We start from the raw sequence: 22,536 nt of genomic DNA, 5'->3' as shown, positions 1-22,536 counted from the left end.
CTTTGGCTCAGCCTTTCAGCATGCCTAAGATCAAGAACTGAGTGATTAGGGGTCATGTGATCGTTCAGTTTTTGGTCTTCGAGCTGGTGGGGGACAGCTGCAGCATTGGACCGATCCAGCAGACATATGGGTGAGTATGTATGTTTATTTTAATTTCTTACACTTCTACTTTAACCACTTCCCCCCGGCCTATAACAGATTGACGCCCGGGAAGTGGTTCTGTTATCTTGACTGGGCGTCATATGACGTCCAGCAGGATAACATGCCAGTGCGTGGGGGCGTGCAGCGTGGCGAGCGCGGCTTGTCAGATCTGACACATCGCATCTCCGATCATGATAAGAAGCCTCTGACAGAGGCTTCTTACCACATGATCAGCTGTGACCAATCACAGCTGATCATCACGAGAACCAGGAAGTGCCGGTAAACGGCATTCCTCGGTTCGCGCTGACAGGGAGAGCCGATCGGCGGCTCTCCCTGTCAGAGGGGGGGGGTCTGTGCTGATAATCAGCACACTGATTATCAGCACAGCCCCCATCGAATGTGCCAATCAGCTGCCAATCGGTGCCCAGTCAGTGCCCCATCATAACCTCCTGCCAGTGCTCAATAAAGTGCCAATCAGTGCCCACCACAGTGCAAATCAGTTCCCACCATATTGCCAGTCAGTTTCCATCACAATGCCAATCAGTGCCCAGCATTAACACCTGTCAGTACCTGCCCAATCAATGCTGCCTATCAGTGCCACCTATCAGTGCCGTTGGTCAGTGCCCATCAGTGCTGCATATCATTGCCATCTATCGGTGCCCATCAGTGCTGCATATCAGTGCCCGTGACCACGTCCTGTTGTGACGAAACGGCGTAGGGAGGAGGAGCTACGTCCCGACGACACCGCGATCCATATACCCGGAAGACACGGGTTACTTTGAAGCCGGCCGGCTTTTTCTTACGTGTTTTACTTTTATACTTCTGTAAGTGCAACCTTTAATTTTTATATTCAATAAAACGCTGGTTTTATGCTATGTGGAGCACTTCTGTTTTTTGCATGGTGACATTTCCTTGTTTGCGGAGGCTGGTGGGAGAGAGTCCCTGGATCTGGATGCTGAGTGCCTGCCTTTAAGATCCCTGGCTGGGGTTGCAGCCATCCGCTCCCTGGGTCTCCTGTAATTAAGAGACCATTTTTGTCTGGTAAGAGGCAGCAATTTTTCCAAGAGGTGGAGGTCTGTCTACGCACTCTAATTTTTACCACAGCAAGATTTTGTTACATTATTTCACAGAGCACTGGGAGACAAGTTATTTTCTTTGCATATCAATCTAGCACGGATGGACTTCCATTATTATTGTTTTTGTTGAGTCACGGACTTATTTTGGGTTTATTGTATTTTTATTTTTTTATTCATTTATATTTTATTTTTTTCTTCATTCATCACGGTTCAGTTTTTTAGTCACAGATTTGTCACATTATTATCCCTACAGTTATTTCAGATATTCACTTGTCACCGATTGGGTCATGCAATATTGATCCTTTCAATGATTTCTGTGTCCTATTTAACCAACAGCATTTATTTTTAAAGCGTGTATTTACATTGCTCAGCACTCTTATGAAACTCATCTACCTAATGATCACTATTCACCTTCATATCTTTATGAAGTTTTTTACCTCTAATTTTTAGCGCGACTTTTTTGATATATATATGCATATCAGTGCCCATCAATTCTACATATCAGTGCCACCTTATCAGTGCCAACTCATCAGTGCCCATTGGTGCTGCCTCATCATGCCCGTCAGTAAAGGAGAAAACAAAATTTTATAACAGAAACGAAGAAAAACTTTTTTTTTTTTTTTTTTTCCAAAAATGTCCGTCTTTTTTAGTTTATCAAAAAATAAAAACTGCAGAAGTGATCAAATACCACAAGTTGTATGACCGCGCAATTGTGATTCAAACTGCGACAGCACTGAAAGCTCAAAATTGTCCTGGGCAGGAAGGGGTGAAAGTGCCTGGTATTGAAGTGGTTAAATCTTGTGTTTTAGTATGTATAGTTGTTAAGTATTGCTTATTGAAGCTATGATGGGGGACCTTTATTTCTGTTACACAGCATGGCAATGCTTTAGCAGATTATGGTCTCAGCTCGTGTCATAAATTCCTCCCTTAGCTGCTTAAAATTAGCACTATGACAATGTGAAACCTGAACCTGACTACATCTTAATTATGCATCTGATTAAAGTGAAAATCTGTCTAATCTTTAGTAATTGTTTCAGAACTTTGCAAAATTTGTTACAGTTGGCTTCCTAAGATTGCAGGTACAGTGGTCATAAATGCACAGAAAAATTTTCACATGGGGGTTCATTTACTAAAACTGGAACACTCAGAATCTGGTGCAGCATGGTAGCCAATCATAATCTAACTTCAGCTTGTTCAATTAAGTTTTGACAATAAAACCTGGAAGCTGATTGGTTTCTATGCAGCGCTGCACAAGATTTTGCACTCTCCAGTTTTAGTAAATAACCCCCCATAGACTTTATCCGATCAGATGCAGACTGATTAGCAGCTAATAGTGTTACTAAGTTGCTTGATACGTGGCCCCCAATGTGTGTTTTCCTTGTCATTAAATGAAATTTATGGAGGATTTTAGTCTGTTACATTTAGGCTACTACCTGGTTTTTAATGTTGCTGTTACTTCCAAACCTTTTAGGATAGTATTTGGAGCTTTCGTTTTTCTAGTTGTCCTCATGAGTTGGTCATCCCTGTTTTTGATTTAATTATGTTTTTATACAGGGTTATGTAGGATCTTGGTTTCACTGTTTTGTTTTACTACAGCCTACCCTTATACAGTACTGTGCAAAAGTTTTAGGCAGGTGTGAAAAAATACTATAAAGTAAGAATGCTTTCAAAAATATATATATTGTTTGTTTATTTTTTATCAATTTTCAAAGTGAGGATACAGAAGGAAAATCTAAATCAAATCAATATTTGGTGTGCTTACCCTTTGGCTGCAAACTGCATCAATTCTTACACTTGCACACTTTGTACACTTGCACAAAGTCAGGGATTTTGTAGGATTAAGCCTGGTACACACTAACAGCGGAGCCGCTGTACTAATGATCCGGCATTCGTACAGCAATCTCCCCAGAGCTGAGCTGTTGTGTTCTAACAGGGAGACACCCCCATCCATTGTCTAAGAGCGCTGATTGTAAGTCAGTGGGCTGCTGGTTTTCCAGCATGCTCGTCCAACAGAAGCTGGACAAACAGCTGGCTACTGTTGGACTGACTGACACACACACGGGCTGAATGTCGGCCGGTTTTTATTGAACTGGCTGATACCTCCTGACATTTGGTCCGCGTGTACTAGGCAATAGTGTCAGGTGTATGATTACAGCTGTGTAGGAGGCTTAAAACTGAATGAGAAACAGCCACACTCTGCTACCAAGGTGAGATTGTGGAAGAAAGTTTCAGGTCACGGGTCATACAAGATGTGCTTTCAAGATGTGCTGTTCAAGCTATTTTGAAAAAGCACAGAGAAACAGGCAACACTGAGGATGGTAAATGCAGTGGTCGGCCAAGGAAACTTAATGTAGCAGAGGAATCACATCTCATAATTGCTTCCTTTCGACATCCTAAGATGTCCAGCAGTGCCATCAGCACAGAACTGGAGGAAACCAGTGGGACTCAGGCTGCATTCACACTTCAGCGTTTTGAATTGTGGGCAGACTTCCCATGATTCTGCCTGCGATTTTAAAGCAGCGATGTGTGAATGGCAAATCGCAGGACATTTGACATTTCATTTGAATGACACCTAAAATCAGGGTGCGGGTCTGCCGCGATTGTCGCGTGATAATTCATGCTGCAATCGCAGGAAGCATGTCTCCCAAAAGTAGCTCCTGAATACAGACCCGTACCGCGATTTTTAGGTGTCATTCAACTGAATGGCATGTCAAATGCGAGTCTCGCGATTTGTCATTCACACATCAACGCTTTCAAATCGGGGGGCAGAATCGTGGGAAATCTGCTCACGATTCAAAGCGCAGAAGTGTGAATGCAGCCTCAGGTATACTCATCTTACTGTGTGGAGAAGTCTGGCCAGAAGTGGTCTTCATGGAAGAATTATGGCCAAAAGGACATACCTCTGATGTGGAAACAAGACTAAGTGACTCAACTATGCACGAAAACATAGGAACTGGGGTGCAAAAAAATGGCAGCAGGTGCCCTGGACTGATGAGTCAAAATTTTAAAAATGTGGATGCAACGGGGGCAGTTTTTTCACCTAAGGGCTGGAGAGCAGTACAATAATGAGTGTCTGCAGGCAACGGTGAAGCATGGTGGAGGTTCCTTGCAAGTTGGGGCTGCATTTCTGCAAATGGGGTTGACAGTTTAGTCAGGATCAATGATGTCCTCAATGCTGAGAAATACAGGCAGATACTTATTCATCATGCCATACCATCAGGGAAGCATGTGATTGGCTCCAAATATATTCTGCAGCAGGACAATGACCCCAAACATACAGTCAATGGCATTAAGAACTATCTTCAGTGTAAAGAAGAACATGGAGTCCTGGAAGTGATGGTTTGGCCCCCGCAGTGCCCTGATCCCAACATCATTGAGTCTGTCTGGGATTACATGAAAAGACAGAAGGATCTGAGGCAGTCTACATCCATAGACAATCTATGGTTAGTTCTCCAAGATGTTTGGAACAACCTACCTGCCGAGTTTCTTCAAAAACTGTGCAAGTGTATCTAGAAGAATGGAAGAATTGATGCTGTTTTGAAGGCAAAGGGTTCTCACACCAAACATTGTTGTGATTTGGATTTCTCTTTTGTTAATTTATTTTCCATTTTGTTAATTGATAAAAAGAAACTATTAACACTTCTGAAAGCATTCTTAAAGGGGTTGTAAAGGTTCAGTTTTTTTTTTTTAAATGTCATACTTACCTCCGTTGTGCAGTTGGTTATGCACAGAGTGGCCCCGATCCTTCTCTTCTATGGTCCCTCTGCAGCGCTCCTCCTCTTCTCAAGTGTCCCGTCGGAGAAGCGCTCCCCTATGCGACACCCGTGCTGGCGTGCTCCCATGTCCTGCTGCTGCGTCTGTTGACATAGACAGCAGGACTCGGCTCCGACCCCCGGCGCCCCCCATGCTTGGATTTGATTGACGACAGCCGGAGCCAATAGCTGCGCTGCTATCAATCTATCCAATCAGGGCACGAGACACCGGCCAGAGTTGGTGTGCTTGTTCCCGTTGCGGGAATTACGGGGCTCAGGTAAGTATAAGTAGGGCTCAGGTAAGTGTAAGTGGGGCTCAGGGGCGCTGCTGCAGTAAAGAAGGTTTTTCACCTTAATGCATAGAATGCATTAAGGTGAAAAATGGTGAGTGTTTACAACCCCTTTTAATCCACAGCATTTTTCATACCTGTTTAAAATGTTTGTACAGTAGTGTCTAATAAAATGTAGAAGTGTAATTTAATAAACCACTATTCTTTGTGGTAATAATATATCCACATAATCTCCATGGTAGCATTTCCTTCCTTATTGCATCCCTGATATTCTAAATTATTTCCCTGGAAAATGCTGAGGAAGGAATAAGAGGCAAGCAATTTAAACTCTTCCTGTTTGTCTCTTCGCAATGACAGGTAAGTCTTTATTTTCTGATTTGCTTGAGATTCCATTGAAATACAGTTCAATAAGAGTATTTTCTATTATCAGGCTTTAAACACTGTGCTCCAAAACAAAGGCATGTCGTTAAAGTGCACACATGATTTAAAGGGGTTGTAAAGTCAGAAGGTCTAAAGTCTATGCATTAAGATAAAAAGCCTTCTGTGTGCAGCGGCCCCCCTAATACTTACCAGAGCCCCATCTCTCTCCAGCAATGTCCACTAGTGTCTCATCTGTCTGGGTCTCTCCCACCTGATTGGCTGAGACACAGCAGAAGCGCTATTGGCACCCGCTGCTGCCAGTCAAAGTCAGTTAGCCAATCAGGAAAGAGGGGACGGGACAAAACTGCAACTCCATGTCTGAATGGACACAGGGAGCTGCAGTTCGGCTTGGGTGCCCCCATAGCAAGCTACTTGCTGTGGGGGAACTCAACAGGAGGGAGGGGCCAGGAGCACTGAAGAGGCACCCGAAAAGAGGAGGATCCGGGCTGCCCTTTGCAAATCCACTGCAACAGAGCAGGTAAGTATGACATGTTATTTTTATAGAAAATAAAACAAGACTTTACAATCACTTTAAAATCAAATACGTACTTGTGTGCCATAATTAAACTTCTCTCTTCTTTTTTCTAGTGGTGTTTTGTTTGTTACTAAAGGAACGTTTGGACAGCTTACTTGTGAGTGGCAGTACAGTTTTGATGAGTTTACCAAAGAGCCAATTATTGTGAGTGGTAGAAGACTACGCATTGAAGCAAAGGTACGTATACCTCTTCTTTGTCATCCACTGAGGATTAAAAATTGTAGTAAAAAGACATTTACCCAACAAGTGCAGGTTTTCCCAGTTCATTAGGTTTTCTGGTGTTTTCCTGCACTGGTCATACAGCCGGGCGTGACAACCTGTCCAAGTTTCAGTTAGTATAGGACTCCGTTATTCAGGTCCAGCCAGTATGTTATCTGGGAATTTGTTGAATTATCAAGAGCAGAGCTGAGCAAGTTCACTGGCCTTCTTACATAGAAAACAGAAGGCCGGCCCCTTGAGGTTTTATCCCCTCCCACTTCACATATGCTCATTTCTGCTTAGTACCCCTAGAAGAATGGAAGTGCCTACCCTTCTGCTATATTTTTTGCTTGAATTAGATTTACTGTACTATCAACAGGTAATGATAGATTAATGTTAAATATTGGAAATCCTGGAAGTCTCTCCAGTTACCCAATGAGTGCAGGTTTTTTCAGTTCATTAGGTATACTGGTGTTCTCTCTGAGATGGTCATGCAGTCCAAAGTGGTTGTATGCTGTGATGAGGATTTTTTTTGTCCTTTTATTTGTACATGGAGTTGAATATGCTGTTACTATACAGTGCCTTGCAAAAGTATTCACCCCCCTTGGCATTTTTCGTGTTTTGTTGCCTCACAACCTGGAATTAACATGGATTGTTTGAGAATTTGTATCATTTAATTTACAGAACATGCCCACAACTTTGAAGATGTTTTTTATTTTTATTGTGAAGCAAACAACAAATAGGACAAAATAACAGAAAAAGTCAACGTGCATAACTATTCACCCCCCTAAAGTCAATACTTTGTAGAGCCACCTTTTGCGGCTATCACAGCTCCAAGTCGCTTTGGATAAGTCTCTATGAGCTTGCCGCATCTTACCACTGGGATTTTTGCCCATTCCTCCTTGCAAAACTGCTCCAGCTCCTTCAAGTTGGATGGTTTGTGCTTTTGAACAGCAGTCTTTAAGTCCGACCACAGATTTTCTATTGGATTGAGGTCTGGGCTTTGACTAGGCCATTCCAACACATGTACATGTTTCCCCTTAAACCACTCAAGTGTTGCTTTAGCAGTGTGTTTGGGGTCATTGTCCTGCTGGAAGGTGAACCTCCATCGTAGCCTCAAATCACACTGTGGGGGTGGTGTTGTTTGGGTGATGCGATGTGTTGGCTTTGTGCCAGACATGGCATTTTCTTTAATGGCCAAAAAGTTAAATTTTAGTCTCATCAGACCAGAGCACCTTCCTCCATACATTTTGGGAGTTTCCCACATGCCTTTTCGCAAACTCAAAATGTGCCATTTTGTTTTTTGCTGATAGTAATGGCTTTCTTCTGGCCACTTTGCCATAAAGCCCAACTCTATGGCGCGTACAGCTTATTGTCATCCTATGTACAGATACTTCAGTCTCTGCTGTGGAACTCTGCAGCTCCTCCAGGGTTACCTTAGGTCTCTGTGCTGCCTCTGATTTATGCCCTCCTTGCCCGATCCGTGAGTTTTGGTGTGCAGCCGTCTCTTGGCAGGTTTGCTGTTGTGCCATGTTCTTTGCATTTGGTTATGATAGATTTGATGGTGCTCCTAGGGATCGTCAATGATTTGGATATTTTTTTATAACCTAACCCTGGCTTGTACTTCTCAACATTGTCCCTTACTTGTTTGGAGAGTTCCTTGGTCTTCATGCCAGTGTTTGGTTAGTGGTGCCTCTTGCTTAGGTGTTGCAGCCTCTGGGGCCTTTCGAAAAGGTGTGTATACGTAATGACAGATCATGTGACACTTAGATTGCACACAGGTGGACATAATTTCTGTAATTATGTGACTTCTGAAGGTAATTGGTTGCACCAGAGCTTTTTATGGGCTTTATAACAAAGGGGGTGAATATATACGCACATGACAATTATCAGTTTTTTATTTCTGAAAAATAGTTTTATGTATATATTTTTCTAATTTTACTTCACCAACTTAGACTATTGTGTTGTGATTTGGGCTTTACAACGAATCGATTAATCAACAACTAATCGATTAATCAACAACTAATCGATTATGAAATTAATTGATTACTATTTTCATAATCGATTAATCGGCCAGTAACATAATGGGGTGAAAAAAAAAAACTCTGATGAGCCCTTTATAGTACAAAAAGAGCAAATAATCGCTACTGGAAATATTACTTTCACAGTTCTACAGTAAAAAAATGAACCCCTTACAGTAGTGATTATCTGCTTTTTTTGTACTATAAAGGGCTAATTTTAGTTTTTTTAACCCCATTATGTTACTAAATGTCTTAGACCTGGTTCACATCTATGTATTTTTTTGGTGCCTTTTGCAGAAACTCACTAGAGTTCATTTACGTGGTTTCCTATGGGACATGGTCACATCTATGCTTTTTTCAGCTGCTGTGTATTTGGAAAGGGACAGGGACTTTTTTTAATGGTGCTTTTTTGGTTCAATATATTTCAATGGAGAAGCTGCAGAAAAGCATGTAATGCGTTTTTGCAGCAATTTGTGTTTTTTAATCTGCCCAACAAATTGGCCAAAAAAAGTGCAAAAATGCAAATCACCGCAAAATCACGTGCACAAAAATCAAAATGCACAGCAAAAAGCACTGCAGAAACAGATCAAAAGCAAACTGCATAGGTGTGTACCGAGCCTTATGCTGGCCACACGGATCAATTTTCGGACGAGAATATTCAGACGAAAAATCTTTGTACATTCGCTGAATGAAAGAATGTTGTTTGAAATTTTGACTTGTTTTCAACATTCTGTTTTTAAAATGAATGTAATTTCTGAACAAAACCCACATACACTGAAAATTTCTTTGACCTAGAAGTTTTTTATTATTTCCAAATTTTCCCGTCACTGTGGTTGAAAATGAACTTCGACTTGACCCCGATTACAAAATCGAACTAACGTTCTTAAAATGAAATTTTTTTTTTTTTGAAGGAAGACATTGTTTTTTTAGTAAAATAGTCTGATATTTACCAGATTCACCCTTTAATAGGGATGAGCTTCGACTCGAACATTGGCTGTTCGCAAGTTCGCCGAACAGCGAACAATTTGAATTCGAATGCCGCGGAACACCCTTTAAAAGTCTATGGGAGAAATCAAAAGTGCTAATTTTAAAGGCTTATATGCAAGTTATTGTCATAAAAAGTGTTTGGGGACCTGGGTCCTGCCCCAGGGGACATGGATCAATGCAAAAAAAAGTTTTTTAAAAACGGCCGTTTTTTCAGGAGCAGTGATTTTAATAACGCTTAAAGTCAAACAATAAAAGTGTAATATCCCTTTAAATTTCGTAGCTGGGGGGTGTCTATAGTATGCCTGTAAAGGGGCGCATGTTTTCCGTGTTTAGAACAGTCTGACAGCAAAATGATATTTCAAAGGAAAAAAGTAATTTAAAACTACTCGCGGCTATTGCATTGCCGGTCCGACAATACACATAAAAGTTCATTGATAAAAACGGCACGGGAATTCCCCACAGGGGAACCCCGAACCAAAATTTAAAAAAAAAATGACGTGGGGGTCCCCCGATTTTAAGGGGAACCCCGCGCCAAAAAAAAAAAAAAAGAAACGGCGTGGGGTCCCCCCAAAAACCCATACCAGACCCTTATCCGAGCACGCAACCTGGCAGGCCGCAGGAAAAGAGGGGGGACGAGAGCGCCCCCTCTCCTGAACCCTACCAGGCCACATGCCCTCAACATTGGGAGGGTGCTTTGGGGTAGCCCCCCAAAACACCTTGTCCCCATGTTGATGAGGACAAGGGCCTCATCCCCACAACCCTGGCCGGTGGTTGTGGGGGTCTGCGGGCGGGGGGCTTATCGGAATCTGGAAGCCCCCTTTAACAAGGCGACCCCCAGACCCCGCCCCCCCTGTGTGAAATGGTAAGGGGGTACAAAAGTACCCCTACCATTTCACTAAAAAACTGTCAGAAATGTTAAAAATGACGAGACAATTTTTGACAATTCCTTTATTTAAATGCTTCTTCTTTCTTCTATCTTCCTTCATCTTCTTCTTTTTCTTCTTCTGGTTCTTCCTCCGGTGTTCTCGTCCAGGATCTCCTCCGCGGCGTCTTCTATCTTCTTCTCCTCGGGCCGCTCCGCACCCATGGCATGGGGGGAGGCTCCCACTCTTCTCTTCATCTTCTTCTCTTCTTCATCTTCTTCTCAGGGCTGCTCCGCATCCATGCTAGCACGTGACGCGTCTCCTCTTCTGACGGTTCTTAAATTCTTAATTTTGGTTCGGAGTTCCCCTGTGGGGAATTCCCATGCCGTTTTTATCAATGAACTTTTATGTGTATTGTCGGACCGACAATGCAATAGCCGCGAGTAGTTTTAAATGACTTTTTTCCTTTGAAATGTCATTTTGCTGTCAGACTGTTCTAAACATGGGAAACATGTGCCCCTTTACAGGCATACTATAGACACCCCCCAGCTACGAAATTTAAAGTGATATTACACTTTTATTGTTTGACTTTAAGCATTATTAAAATCACTGATCCTGAAAAAACGGCCGTTTTTTTGCATTGATCCATGTCCCCTGGGGCAGGACCCAGGTCCCCGAACACTTTTTATGACAATAACTTGCATATAAGCCTTTAAAATTAGCACTTTTGATTATCCATGTTCGTGTCCCATATACTTTAACGGTGTTCGCGTATTTGAACAAACTTTTTTCCTGTTCGCATGTTCTGGTGCGAACCGAACAGGGGGGTGTTCGGCTCATCCCTACCCTTTAATAGTATATACAGTATATATCATCTAATGGTTTATACAGTATATATCCTCTAATAGTTTATACAGTATATCTCTTCTAATAGTATATACAGTATATTTCTTCTCAGAGTGGATTAGATATTTTGTTCCCTAACCATATAGTTGTTTATTTATATTTACCACTGCATATAGATTTTTAAGAATAAATTGCCTTTTTTTAAACTTTACATATTAACTTAATTATACATCACACTTTTTTTTTTTAATTTTTAATCGATTAATCAAAGCAATAATCGGCCAACTAGTCGATTATGAAAATAATCGTTAGTTGCAGCCCTAGTTGTGATCCATCACATATAATTCAGATTAAAAAAAACATTGAACTAAAGGCTGTAAAGTAACAAAATCGGTAAAAAGCCAAGGGGGTGAATACTTTTGCAAGGCACTATACCTCCCACCTTTTTGAGATGGGAACGAGGTATGCGTCTTAGCAAAATGATTTCTTTTTCATACATCATGGGACATAGAGTTAGGCTAATATTCATTACCTACTGGGTTATACACCATCTCTAGGTGACTGGACACTGGTAGACAAAGTCTTAGACAGGAAGTGACCCCCTATATAACCCCTACCATACAGGAAGTACATCAGTTTTTTACCAGTGTCTGCAAGGTGGATGAGCACGTTTGTTTGAGCTCTAGGTCGCTAGTCCCGCAAACGGGTCTTAAATGAATCAAGGGATTGACCGATCAGATCCATTTGACACAGGCTCTATTTGCAAAGAAGACTCAAGATCCTGCGATGTTTTGCCTGTAATGTGACCACCGGGCGCTGGACCCTGCGCAGTGGAATCCTGGACACCACAGTGCTAAGGCATTCCTGCAGGGTGCTGTACAGGTCCAAGGGGGTGGACCCAAACATAACAAGGGTACCCAGTCCTTGAAGGTCCTCAAGTGACAGGAACTCACCGTGATAGATGAAGATTGGGCTCTTGGTTTCTAAGCTGCCCTGTGCCTGGACGGGTAAGTGAAACCGCTTTATTTACTTATTGTGGGTGTCCCAGTAATTGTAACAATCAGTCAAGCTAGCTAGAGGGTGGACACCTGTGTGCAGTGACCATACGGGGGGAGTTTTGAGCTAGCTGTGGGTGTTTGCAAAGTGTACCTTTTTGCTTGTGTCTGGCTGTTTTTACCTGAATGATGGCGCACGACAGTGCGCCATTTCGCCTTGGTTCGCCATGGCGCACGTGCATTCACAAGAGTGCTGCTGTGCTCAGCAGTTTGTTGGTGGCTATGGCATATGCGGCTTTGCCATAGGCGTTGTGCCCACTCGGAGCCGCGCATGCGCCGTAGCCTAATCTGGGTGCACAGAGATTTGCGTCATATGCGAATACATCCGTGCCCATTTGCCGGGACCACACACATGCGTACGCAGTACGCACGCATATGCAGAACGTCCCGGAGCACAGCCAGCTTATTTAAGCTGTGTATGCCAAGCATGTGGTGCTTCCAGAAGGCATCTGTGGGACACAGAGCAGGCTCTGAACCAGGAATTTGCAGCGGTTCATTTCTCCTTACCCAGGTCACGTGAGTCACCAGATGTTGCTTGGCAGGCTAAGGTGCTTAGCAGGATTGTTGCATAGGAGCTTGGTGAGCCCTATTAAGGTGTGTTAATACTACACCTAGGTACTCCCTTTTTGTGGCTTGTAAATGTCTTCAAAAAGGGGAAGGGCACACCTATGTCGTCAGTAGCGCCTGATGAACCTAGTCGTATCCCTAGTGTTGTATCCCCTGAAAGACCAGAGGCTTCCGGGGCAATCTGAGCCACTGCGCTTATCTGGTATTGTGCCTACAGTCAATGCTGCTGCTTCACCCTTTATCACCAAGGATGAACTGTCCTCGGCCCTAGCCGGGTTAGAGCACAGGATTGCTGGCATGATTGTCTCCATCCCGCAGGGTGGCAAGAAGCGTGACAAATCCCCATCCCTTGAGCCTCTTAGTTTGGAGCAGGAATGGGTGGAGGATGGGGAAGAGCTAAAAGCTCAGGATTTTGTGGAGGGCCTGGCAGATGAGTCTGCTTCTGAGCAATCTGGACTAGATGATATCCAGTTGGTGTCTGCCTCTCAGTCGCAGAGGCTTTTGATCCAGACTCTTACCAAGATAGTTCGTTCTGCCTTTAAGTTGCCTTTTTCAGAGGTTACTGAGCCCCCTGGTCCTCTTTGGGGTCCCTGAGGCCTCTTCAGGCCGCACAGGCTTTCCCTTACACCCACTGTTGGAACAGGCGGTGTATGCTGATTGGGAACATCCTGACAGGATTTTTGTTCCTCCTAAGAGGTTTTCCCTTTTATATCCCATGGATGAAAAGTTCTTCAAGAAGTGGAGCATGCCAGCCATAGATGCAGCAGTCTGGAAGAGTTCTCTACTTCCGGTAAAGAGACACACCAAGCGTCCCCTGTTTAAAACCTCAGGGACTGCTTCCCCAGGTGTGTCAGTGCCAAAGCGGTTCTGCCGCCAACAGGGCGCTAGAGCCAGGGGCAAGGCTTATGGCCAGGGCCAGAAAAAGCCCTGGGTCCAAAGCTCTTCTAAACCCGGCACCAAGCCCTCCTTGGGGGAAGGCTGCTGCACTTTGCGGACATTTGGAGAACAGTGGTTCAGGACAAGTAGGTCACCTTGACTATATCCAGCGGTTACAAGCTGGAGTTATGGGGGGGGTTCTCCCTCAGAGGTGGATCCTCCAAAAAGAAACTTACTGTTTCAGGCGCTACATCATTTAGTGCATCGAGGAGTGAAATTTACAGGTTCCTGTATCCGAAAGGGGAGCAGGGTTTTATTCAAACCTGTTTATGGTTCAAAAACCAAACAGGGACACAAGGCCCATTTTGGATCTAAGATCTCTGAACCAGTATCTACTAATCCATTACTTTCGGATGGAGTCTGTCTGCTCAGTTGTAGCCTTGCTCCAGATGGAAGACTTTCTAGTCTCCATCGATGTAAAGGTACGTGTCCTATCTTTCAGCCTTATAAGAGGTTCCTGCGATTTGCAGTAGAGGAACGTCATTTTCAGTTTGTGGCTCTACCTTTTGGGCTTGCCACAGCTCCCTGGGTGTTCACAAAGGTCCTAGCACCAGTACTGGGTCTTTTAAGGGCCCAAGGGATCTTGACCTCCTGCCCAGAGATCACTCACTACAGGCTCTAGAACAGAGCATAACCTGCATAGTGCAGTATTTGGAAAGCTTAGGCTGGATCATAAATACCGAAAAGTCAGCCTTAAACCAGCTCAAAGTCTGATCTATTTAGGTCTGATCCTAGATACGGTCCAAGCAAGGGTATTTTTGCCACCCGTAAGGATCTGTGCCCTGAAGGATCAGGGGCACCAGACAACCCTCCATTTGGCTCTGTATGAGTCTTCTAGGAAGGATGGTGTCCTCCGAGGTAGTGCCCTATGCCCAGTTCCATTCCAGGCCTATACAACAAGACATCTTGTTGGCTTGGAACAGGAGAGGACAAGCCCTGGATTATCCAATGTTCTTATCTCCTCAGGCGCACTTACGTCTAAACTGGTGGTTGTAGGATCAGAACCTGCGAAAGGTAAGATCCTTCCTCCCAGTAATTTGGAGAGTACTGACTACAGATGCCAGTCTCTCAGGCTGGGGAGCGACCCTAGAGGGGCTCACAGCTCAGGGGAAATGGTCAAGGACAGAACAGATCCTGCCCATCAACATCCTAGAGTTATAGGCAGTACATCTGGCCCTACGGTCCTGGATGGTGGAGCTTCAGGACTGCCCTATCAGGGTTCAGTCCGACAAGGCCACTGCAGTGGCCTATATAAACCACCAAGGCAGTACCAGGAGTCATTCGGCTCTGAAGGAGGTGAACCACATACTAGCCTGGGCAGAAGGACATGTGCCAATTCTATCGGCAGTCCATATCCTGGGAGTAGAGAACTGGAAGGCAGATTATCTCAGCCGCTGGCAGATTATCTCAGCCGCCAGCAGATCTGCCCTGGGGGAAGGTTCCTACACCCAGGGGTGTTCCAGGAAATTTGCCAGCATTGGGGATGGCCAGAGGTCGACCTATTGGCATCCAGGTTCAACAACAAGCTACAGCAGTTTGTGTCCTGAACAAGGAATCCTCTGGCAGTCGGAGCAGATGCTCTGGTAGTTCCATGAAGTCATTACTCCCTGGTTTATGCTTCCCCCTGATCCCTCTCCTTCCACATATGTTGCACAGGATTCAGAGCGAGGGGGCTCCAGTCATTCTGGTGGCACCAGCCTGGCCCAGTAGGCCCTGGTTACCCGTAGATTGTAAGACTGACAATAGACGGGCGATGGACGCTTCCACGTTGCCCTGTTCTACTGTCTCAATGTCCTATATTCCACCCCAATTTACAGTCTTTAAATTTGACAGCATGGCTATTGAAGCCAGGATGTTGAAGGACCGTGGCATCTCGGGATCAGTGGCCTCTACCCTAGTGAATGCTAGAAAAGCTGTCACTGGGACTATCATAAGGTCTGGAAGACTTGTATTGCTTGGTGTGAAGCAAGAAAATGGCATCCTCGGAAATACGTGATTGGGAGAATTCTCTCTTTTCTACAGTCAGCTGTGGAAATCAGATTGGCTTTGAGTACAATCAGAGGTCAGATTTCGGCCCTGTCAATATTCTTCCAAAGGCCTTTGGCCTTACACTCACTGGTCCGAACCTATATGCAGGGGGCAACTCGTTTGCTTCGCCCGAGTGTAGCTCGTCCGACATGTTTCGTCCAATTGGACTTCAACTGGGGCAACTGGGATGCCCCAGTTGAAGTCCAATTGGACGAAACGTGTCGGGGAGCTACACTCTTCCCTACACTTGATTTTATAGTTTTTAGGTGATCACGCTATTTTTAAACTGTTTTATATTATTGGTGTCATCCAATAAAAACATCTTTTGATCTGCACTATTGGCGCTTCCATATATGTTTTTTGTTAACCATCCTTTCCTCTGAGACCTCCATGCGGCTGGGACCCCCACTTGGTGTTTTGGACTGGCAGTTGTGACCGAGACAGCAGAGGGAAGATTCCCCTTGAGATCCGGGGTTTCTTGGACCCACCATGTCCATCGTGGATCTCTGAGCCTGTTTGATTCGGTGTCACCGGCATCCGAATCCACCACTTCTGGTAAGCGTATTTCACCAGTTTTTTCATGCAAGATCGTATTACCATTGTGACACAGACGTGAAGATTTTCAACTCTGGTTTCACTCCATACATTTGCCACTATGGGATTATTATTTTATTATCACTCATTTGGACACTATTGAACTTTATTAGTATATTGTGTCATAACAGTTATATTTATGTTTTTGTTTTTACTTTTGATTGGTTCATTGTTATCACCAATAGCGCTACATTTTATATCACACGCCAGTCAAACATGCCAGATCCCTGCCCCTCAGCAGTCATTGGTTGCTGGGACTGCAGGTGTCCCAACATCCCGTGACGTCGCGTGTGCGCCCCGTCCCCCCAGTATCTCTACCCGCTTCCGTCCCTCCCTGTCTGCAAGGCATTGTGTGATGTCACGTGTGTGCTTTGCCCCCTTCAGCAAGGTTCTCAACGCAACTCCCACCCCCTGAAACGCGCTACCTCTGCCAGCTCCCTCTTCCTGCTTGCCCTCAAGGTGTTTGTGTGTGTACTTCTCAGAGATTTGCTCTGATGGACACATTTTATGTCCAGGGGGCACATTTTATGTTAAGGGGGACTCTAATGGGCACTTTTTATGTAAAGGGACACGCTGATGGGCACATTTTATGTTAAGGGGCACTCTGATGGGCACAATCAGCGTGCCCCTTAACATAATATGTGCCCTTCGGTGTCGCTCTGATGGGGACATCTTATATAAGGGGTCACTCTGTTGGGGACACCCTATGTAAGGGGTCACTGTGATGGAGGAACTTTTATATAATGGGGCACTCTGATGGGGGACACCAGATGTAAGGGGCCTTTGGATGCAGAAACCTGATGTAAGGTGGCACTCTGACTGGAATACCTGATGTAAGGTGGCACTCTGAAGGGGGACACCTGATGTAAGGAGGTAATCCTACAGGGGCAACTGGTTTATGGGGGTATACTGATGGGGGCACCAGTGTAATGAATTATTTTGGCACCTGATGTAAGGGGGAACACTATTGGGGACATTTACATTTACAGAGTATTACCAGAGTTTGCGGAGGAAACAGTAACAAAAGCGCCAGAGAGCGTAGCTTGTGCCAAAAAAAGGAAAGTAGATGCGTACAATCTTTTATGGCGCAGACTTGAGATTCGGACCTCAGCCAGAAGAAATTTTTAGTGACTGGACCTCATTGAATTTTAATTCAATACCCTGTTCTAAATCATCAGTAATTTCTTCACTTTGCTGTGTTAGACAACCACTATCAGTTTGTGCTACTTACCTTTGGTGTTGTCTTGGCTCTGAGAGCATAAAGGTCCTCACACTACTACTATTTTATTTTTATACAGGATTTCTATAGCTCCATCAGTTTGCACAGCACTTTACCTGATAAAGGGACAGAACGATTACAATACTATTTGAAACAAGAATGCTAAAAGGGTCCTGGAGCTTACAACCTCGAAGGCAGGGGCAAGTGGTACAAAAAAGTTGTAATTGTGCGGATGAGCTGAATAAAGTAGATAAATGTACAGTTTTTAGGAGGAGGCTTCCCTGAAGAGAAGGGTTTTTAGACATTGCCTGAAGGTGGACAGAGTATGAGATAACTGGACAGATTTGGGTAGGGAGTTCCGAAGGCTGAAAGAGGCCCTGGAGAATTCCTGGAAGCGAACTTGAGAAGTGGAATGGACAATTTGGGTAATCTTTAGAGATGATTGATGATGTAGCTGGGGGGCAGAGTCATGGATGTAAGGGGGCAAAACTGTTATTGGGACATTTTGTAGCTTAAAACCACTTTATTACTTTTATGTCATTTATTTATGACCTGTAAAACTCAAAATTCTTGAAATTTGGTCTAATCCCAAAACATTACCATGTTTATCTTAATAGCACTAGTTTAAACATTGGCTAACAAAACATAGTGATATTTTGGCAATATTTTGCCTGGAGTGATCTATTGTACAGCAAAATTTCCAAATGAAAAGCAGCGCCTGTTTACTGTACAACCTGTTCTTTGAAGATCATAGGCTTAAAGTGGATAAAAATTCCAGAAATGAATGCAAACCCTAAGACTTCACTTCCTGTAAGAAGTGGCCAGAACCTCCGTGTTCATTACCAGGAGCCTCATAGCAGATTCCCTAGGCAAAACATGGATAAAAATGATGAGTCTGTTTCTTACATCTGAAATTGTTTATTCTGCAGGAACGAGTGAAATCTGTTTTCCATGCCAAGGAGTTTGGAAAAATAATCAATTTTAAGACTCCGGAAGATGCCAAGGTAAATACAACAATATTAGTTACTGCATTAAAATAGAGCAGTGAATAAATGATGATTATTATTGGCTTGCCTGACTCCAGAAGGTGGTCACTATTTTACTTGGTGATAGAGACTGTTTGAACACATTTTATGTAATATATGCAGTAAATTACATTTACTTGTGCTCTGTGTATTATATGTGGGATTACATACTGCTGCGGTGTTAAAGGATAAAGGAAGCAACATTTTAAACTTAAAGGTCATGTTTTAAAATCAAGATATGAGAATATTTTTCATGCAAAAAAAAAAAACAACTCCGGTATATATCCACAACTCTTTTCTTTCTATGCAATGTATAATTCCAAACTATATAAAGCCGGCCATAGACGGGAGTGATTTTCTTTCCTGCAACCTGTTGTTGAAAATCACTAGAGTCTCCCTTCAAACAGTCTTGCCATTATGTTCTTCCTCTGGGAGAACACGATTACTGCTAGAGACTATAATAGCCGTTAGCAATAATCGCATTTAAAATCAGCCAGCCCATACATGTTTCAAATCTTTGCTAGTCCCTGCTGAAGCTGGCCGAGATTCGAACCGTCTATGGCTGGCTTGACAAAGGATCATGCTGTTGTGTTCACGCTGTTGAATAAACTTGGGTCCACTTAGTAATTATTCTCGTGTTTTGAATGATGGTGGATAGAATATCCTGAACTCTTAAACCTACACAGCAGGATGTAATTATTAATAGAAAGCAGAGCATGGGGAGGGGGGGGTCTGTTGGACCTGTTATATTAGGCATTAAGTGGATAGCTCAGAAGGCTCCACCTTATTTCTCCATTTCCAAAGCACCAGTTCTTACTCTTCCCTCTTTTTTTTCCCAGACCCATATTGCAGGTTACTAACCTATGCACCACCCTTCCCTCTGCTGTACTGCCTTATCTAATGTACTGTGTGTGTTTCTTGGTACCTGTCCTTCTGGTCACCTCCTTTCCATCGTAAAGGCCGCAGCACTGTTACCTCTAGGCATCATGGAGAATTGGTTTTGCTTGGGTAGTCATAAAGCCTTGAGAATCAAGTTTAGGTTTCTCAGAATTCATGTCTTTGGACAATATGTTCCGTTTTGTTGCTCATTGCAAAAAGCTGATTAGTAGAGTGCAATCATTGCGTTTCCTCCTCCCAACCATTGCAGCTCACGAACTAGAGATATTTTCCATTATATAGGCTGCAGTATTAAACCCCTTTAATTTTCATATCATAAATGATTTTACACTGCTTTTGTGAATATGCCCCTTGCAGCTGTCTAAATTGGCCTCCTTGGTGGCATAGCACTGAAATCTTAAAGGGGAGTTCCACCCAAAAATAGAACTTCCGCTGTCTGGATCCCCCCCCCTCCAGTGTCACATTTGGCACTTTTCAAGGGGGAGCAGATACCTGTCTAATACGGGTATTTGCTCCCACTTCTGGCGAAAGATCGCTGCGTCATGTCCGGCCCCTCCTCCATCCCCCCTGCTGTCTTCTGGGAGACGCACAGGTCCCAGAGAAGAGCAGGGACCACTCAGAACGCGCAGCGCAACTCGTGCATGTGCAGTAGGGAACCAGGCTGTGAAGCCGCAAGGCTTCACTTCCTGACTCCCTTACTAGCAATGCCGGCGCTTCCACCCGGAGCCAAGGGACAGGTCGGCTTTGGGTGAGGACATTGTGGGGGCCCTGGACAGGTACGTGTCCTTATTTTAAAAGTCAGCAGCTGCAGTATTTGTAGCTGCTGACTTTAATTATTTTTGTTTTTAGGCGGAATTCTGCTTTAAGCAGTGTTGTCTGCTCTATCCAATTCTCTTCTATTTAATTACAGAACACTTTTCCCACCCCAGGCGAGAGGTGTTTATTAGTTTACATTGTAGAACTAGGCAGGGCTGATAACACTGTGAAAAGTTTTTGGAGTCCCGGACTTATGGAAAAAAATTCAAGAAGAAGAACTGCTGCCTCTACCAATACATCCACCTAAGTGAAATGTATAAGGTAAATGTGTGGAGGAAAGAGGGTAGATGTGGCGCTGTTCTGGGGTGTAGTATCACATACCCCTATATAGCTTGCAAGAAATCCCAAAAGAAATATATCTCGGATTTAAGACCAAAACTCAAGGCAAAATATATAGTGGGAACCAAATATGCAAATGACCTGTGTCCTGGTGCAGCATCTAATATGCTTCTATTTGAATGGTCTCAGTGTGGCTCATAAGGTCAAAATGCAAAAATTAATGACATAAACGTGTGAACCACAGTACTCCTCCTAATATAAAAACACGTATGAAAACATATTCTTAAAGTGACTAGTGCCCTATACATGCATTCTTTGGTGCTACTTCCATGTATCAATTGACAGTTTTAGATAATATATACTGTATGCAAAAAAAGTCCATAAGCCGTTATAATGCAAAAATAAAGTGACAGGTGCTCTTCATAAACTGTGCTCGGTGCTTCTTTATGGGTGCCCTATAGGTAGAACCCTTCACCCCATGTAGGGGTATTGCGCTTTCACAGTATTGGCCACTGTGTAGCAAACAAAAGGCTTTCTCCTGTGTCAGCTGGTTGTTTCCGTGTTTGCGGTGTAAGATATGAGGGTCTCTTTTAGCTTTCCCTTCGCAGCTCCCACATGCAGAAAAGAGACATCTCCATAGTGTATTACAGTTTAAAAAGTAGAATGTATTTTATAAGTGTGAAAACGTACTCACATATAATGCAGTAATACAGAGCTTTGAAAAAACAGGAAGCCGGGACGGTTTGCGTTCCACGGCTCAAAACCGGAAGTGATGCAAAGACGCTGGTAACGCCGCCATACGCGTTTCATCACTGGGCTGTCATCTGGAGTGGCGCCATCTTGCTACACCATCCAGTTTAAATAGCATGAGATGTACCCTGATTGGTGGTCATGTGACCACTGCCTTTTTTGGTTGATCTATCCGAAAGACAGATAGAGGCACTGATGGTAGTGTTGCTGCATTGCCGATCAATGCACTGCACCCAAATGGGCATAATTTAAAGTATTAGACCGATCTAGCAACCGTCAGTGCAGGCCACTCATGGGGACACCGCATGCCTGAACAATACAAATATTGTGATATGAACATTAATGTTGAAAACGAGTAATCCATTTGAAATATTTACCCCTTACTCTGTAAATAAAGCAAATCTCTATGTATATGACCTAGACCTACTTCTATGTGTATAAAATATAAAATAAATATAAAACCGAATTATGCCTATATATAAGGCATAACATGCACCTCCCACCTACATACCATTAATATTATGTGGTGGACTCAGCTGTGTGATCATATTACTGGCTAGTCCTATGTCTTCTAAAGGCGTCTAATGTTAAAATATTATATTGAATGTATATAGAAGCTACTAAAGACATATGGTGACAAAGGACATTTATGAAAAAGGGAGGGAAGGGGAGTTCTAAATTAGTGAGGAAGCAATTTAGGTCTATATCTATATTCAAACTCTTAGGTTGGAGGGTATTCAATATAAAAATCCATTTGGTTTAGTTTTGTGATATTTTGATCTTTTTATTGTCTCCTCTCCAGTGACCCTTGATTTTATCTATGGCATAGAAAACAAGGCCAGACAAATCTTTATTATAGTACTCCTTGAAATGTCTGGATACTCCATGCTTTAGGAAGGCCGTTTTATTGTTGTTTATGTGCTCCCGAATTCTGACAAATAGGGGCCTTGTGGTTCTCCCTACATACTGTTTTTGGTAGGGGCATTCAATTACATACGTAACATGTGTACTGGTACATGTTATTAATTCCTTGATTTTATATTCTCTCCCAGTGGTGATTGACCTAAAGGACTCCTTTTTGCATTCAGTTTTTTTGCTAGTCCTACATGGGAGGCATTTGCCACATTTAAAAAACCCTTTAACTTCTTTGAATATTTTAATTTGTATTGGGGGGGGTGGGGATCAAGTGCGTTATGAACTAGTCTGTTTCGTAAGGCAGGGGCTCTTCTATAAATGAAGGA

General features: G+C 43.5%; 1 protein-coding gene across 2 annotated transcripts in view; it reads left to right on the top strand.

The window, feature by feature from the left end:
* VPS13A (vacuolar protein sorting 13 homolog A) overlaps positions 1-22,536 on the top strand; it is a 370,607-nt gene that overhangs the window by 341,756 nt on the left and 6,315 nt on the right. For both annotated transcript variants that reach the window (XM_073633920.1, XM_073633912.1), the window contains exons 70-71: positions 6,268-6,391; positions 18,458-18,532. In XM_073633920.1, the coding sequence (XP_073490021.1) occupies positions 6,268-6,391; positions 18,458-18,532 (199 nt within the window). The remainder of the gene's footprint in view (positions 1-6,267; positions 6,392-18,457; positions 18,533-22,536) is intronic.

Source organism: Aquarana catesbeiana, linkage group LG01, assembly GCF_042186555.1.
Source record: "Aquarana catesbeiana isolate 2022-GZ linkage group LG01, ASM4218655v1, whole genome shotgun sequence".
Taxonomy (NCBI): Eukaryota; Metazoa; Chordata; class Amphibia; order Anura; family Ranidae; genus Aquarana; species Aquarana catesbeiana.
Note: the sequence above shows the minus strand (reverse complement) of the source record. Positions and strands in the feature narration are given on the sequence as shown.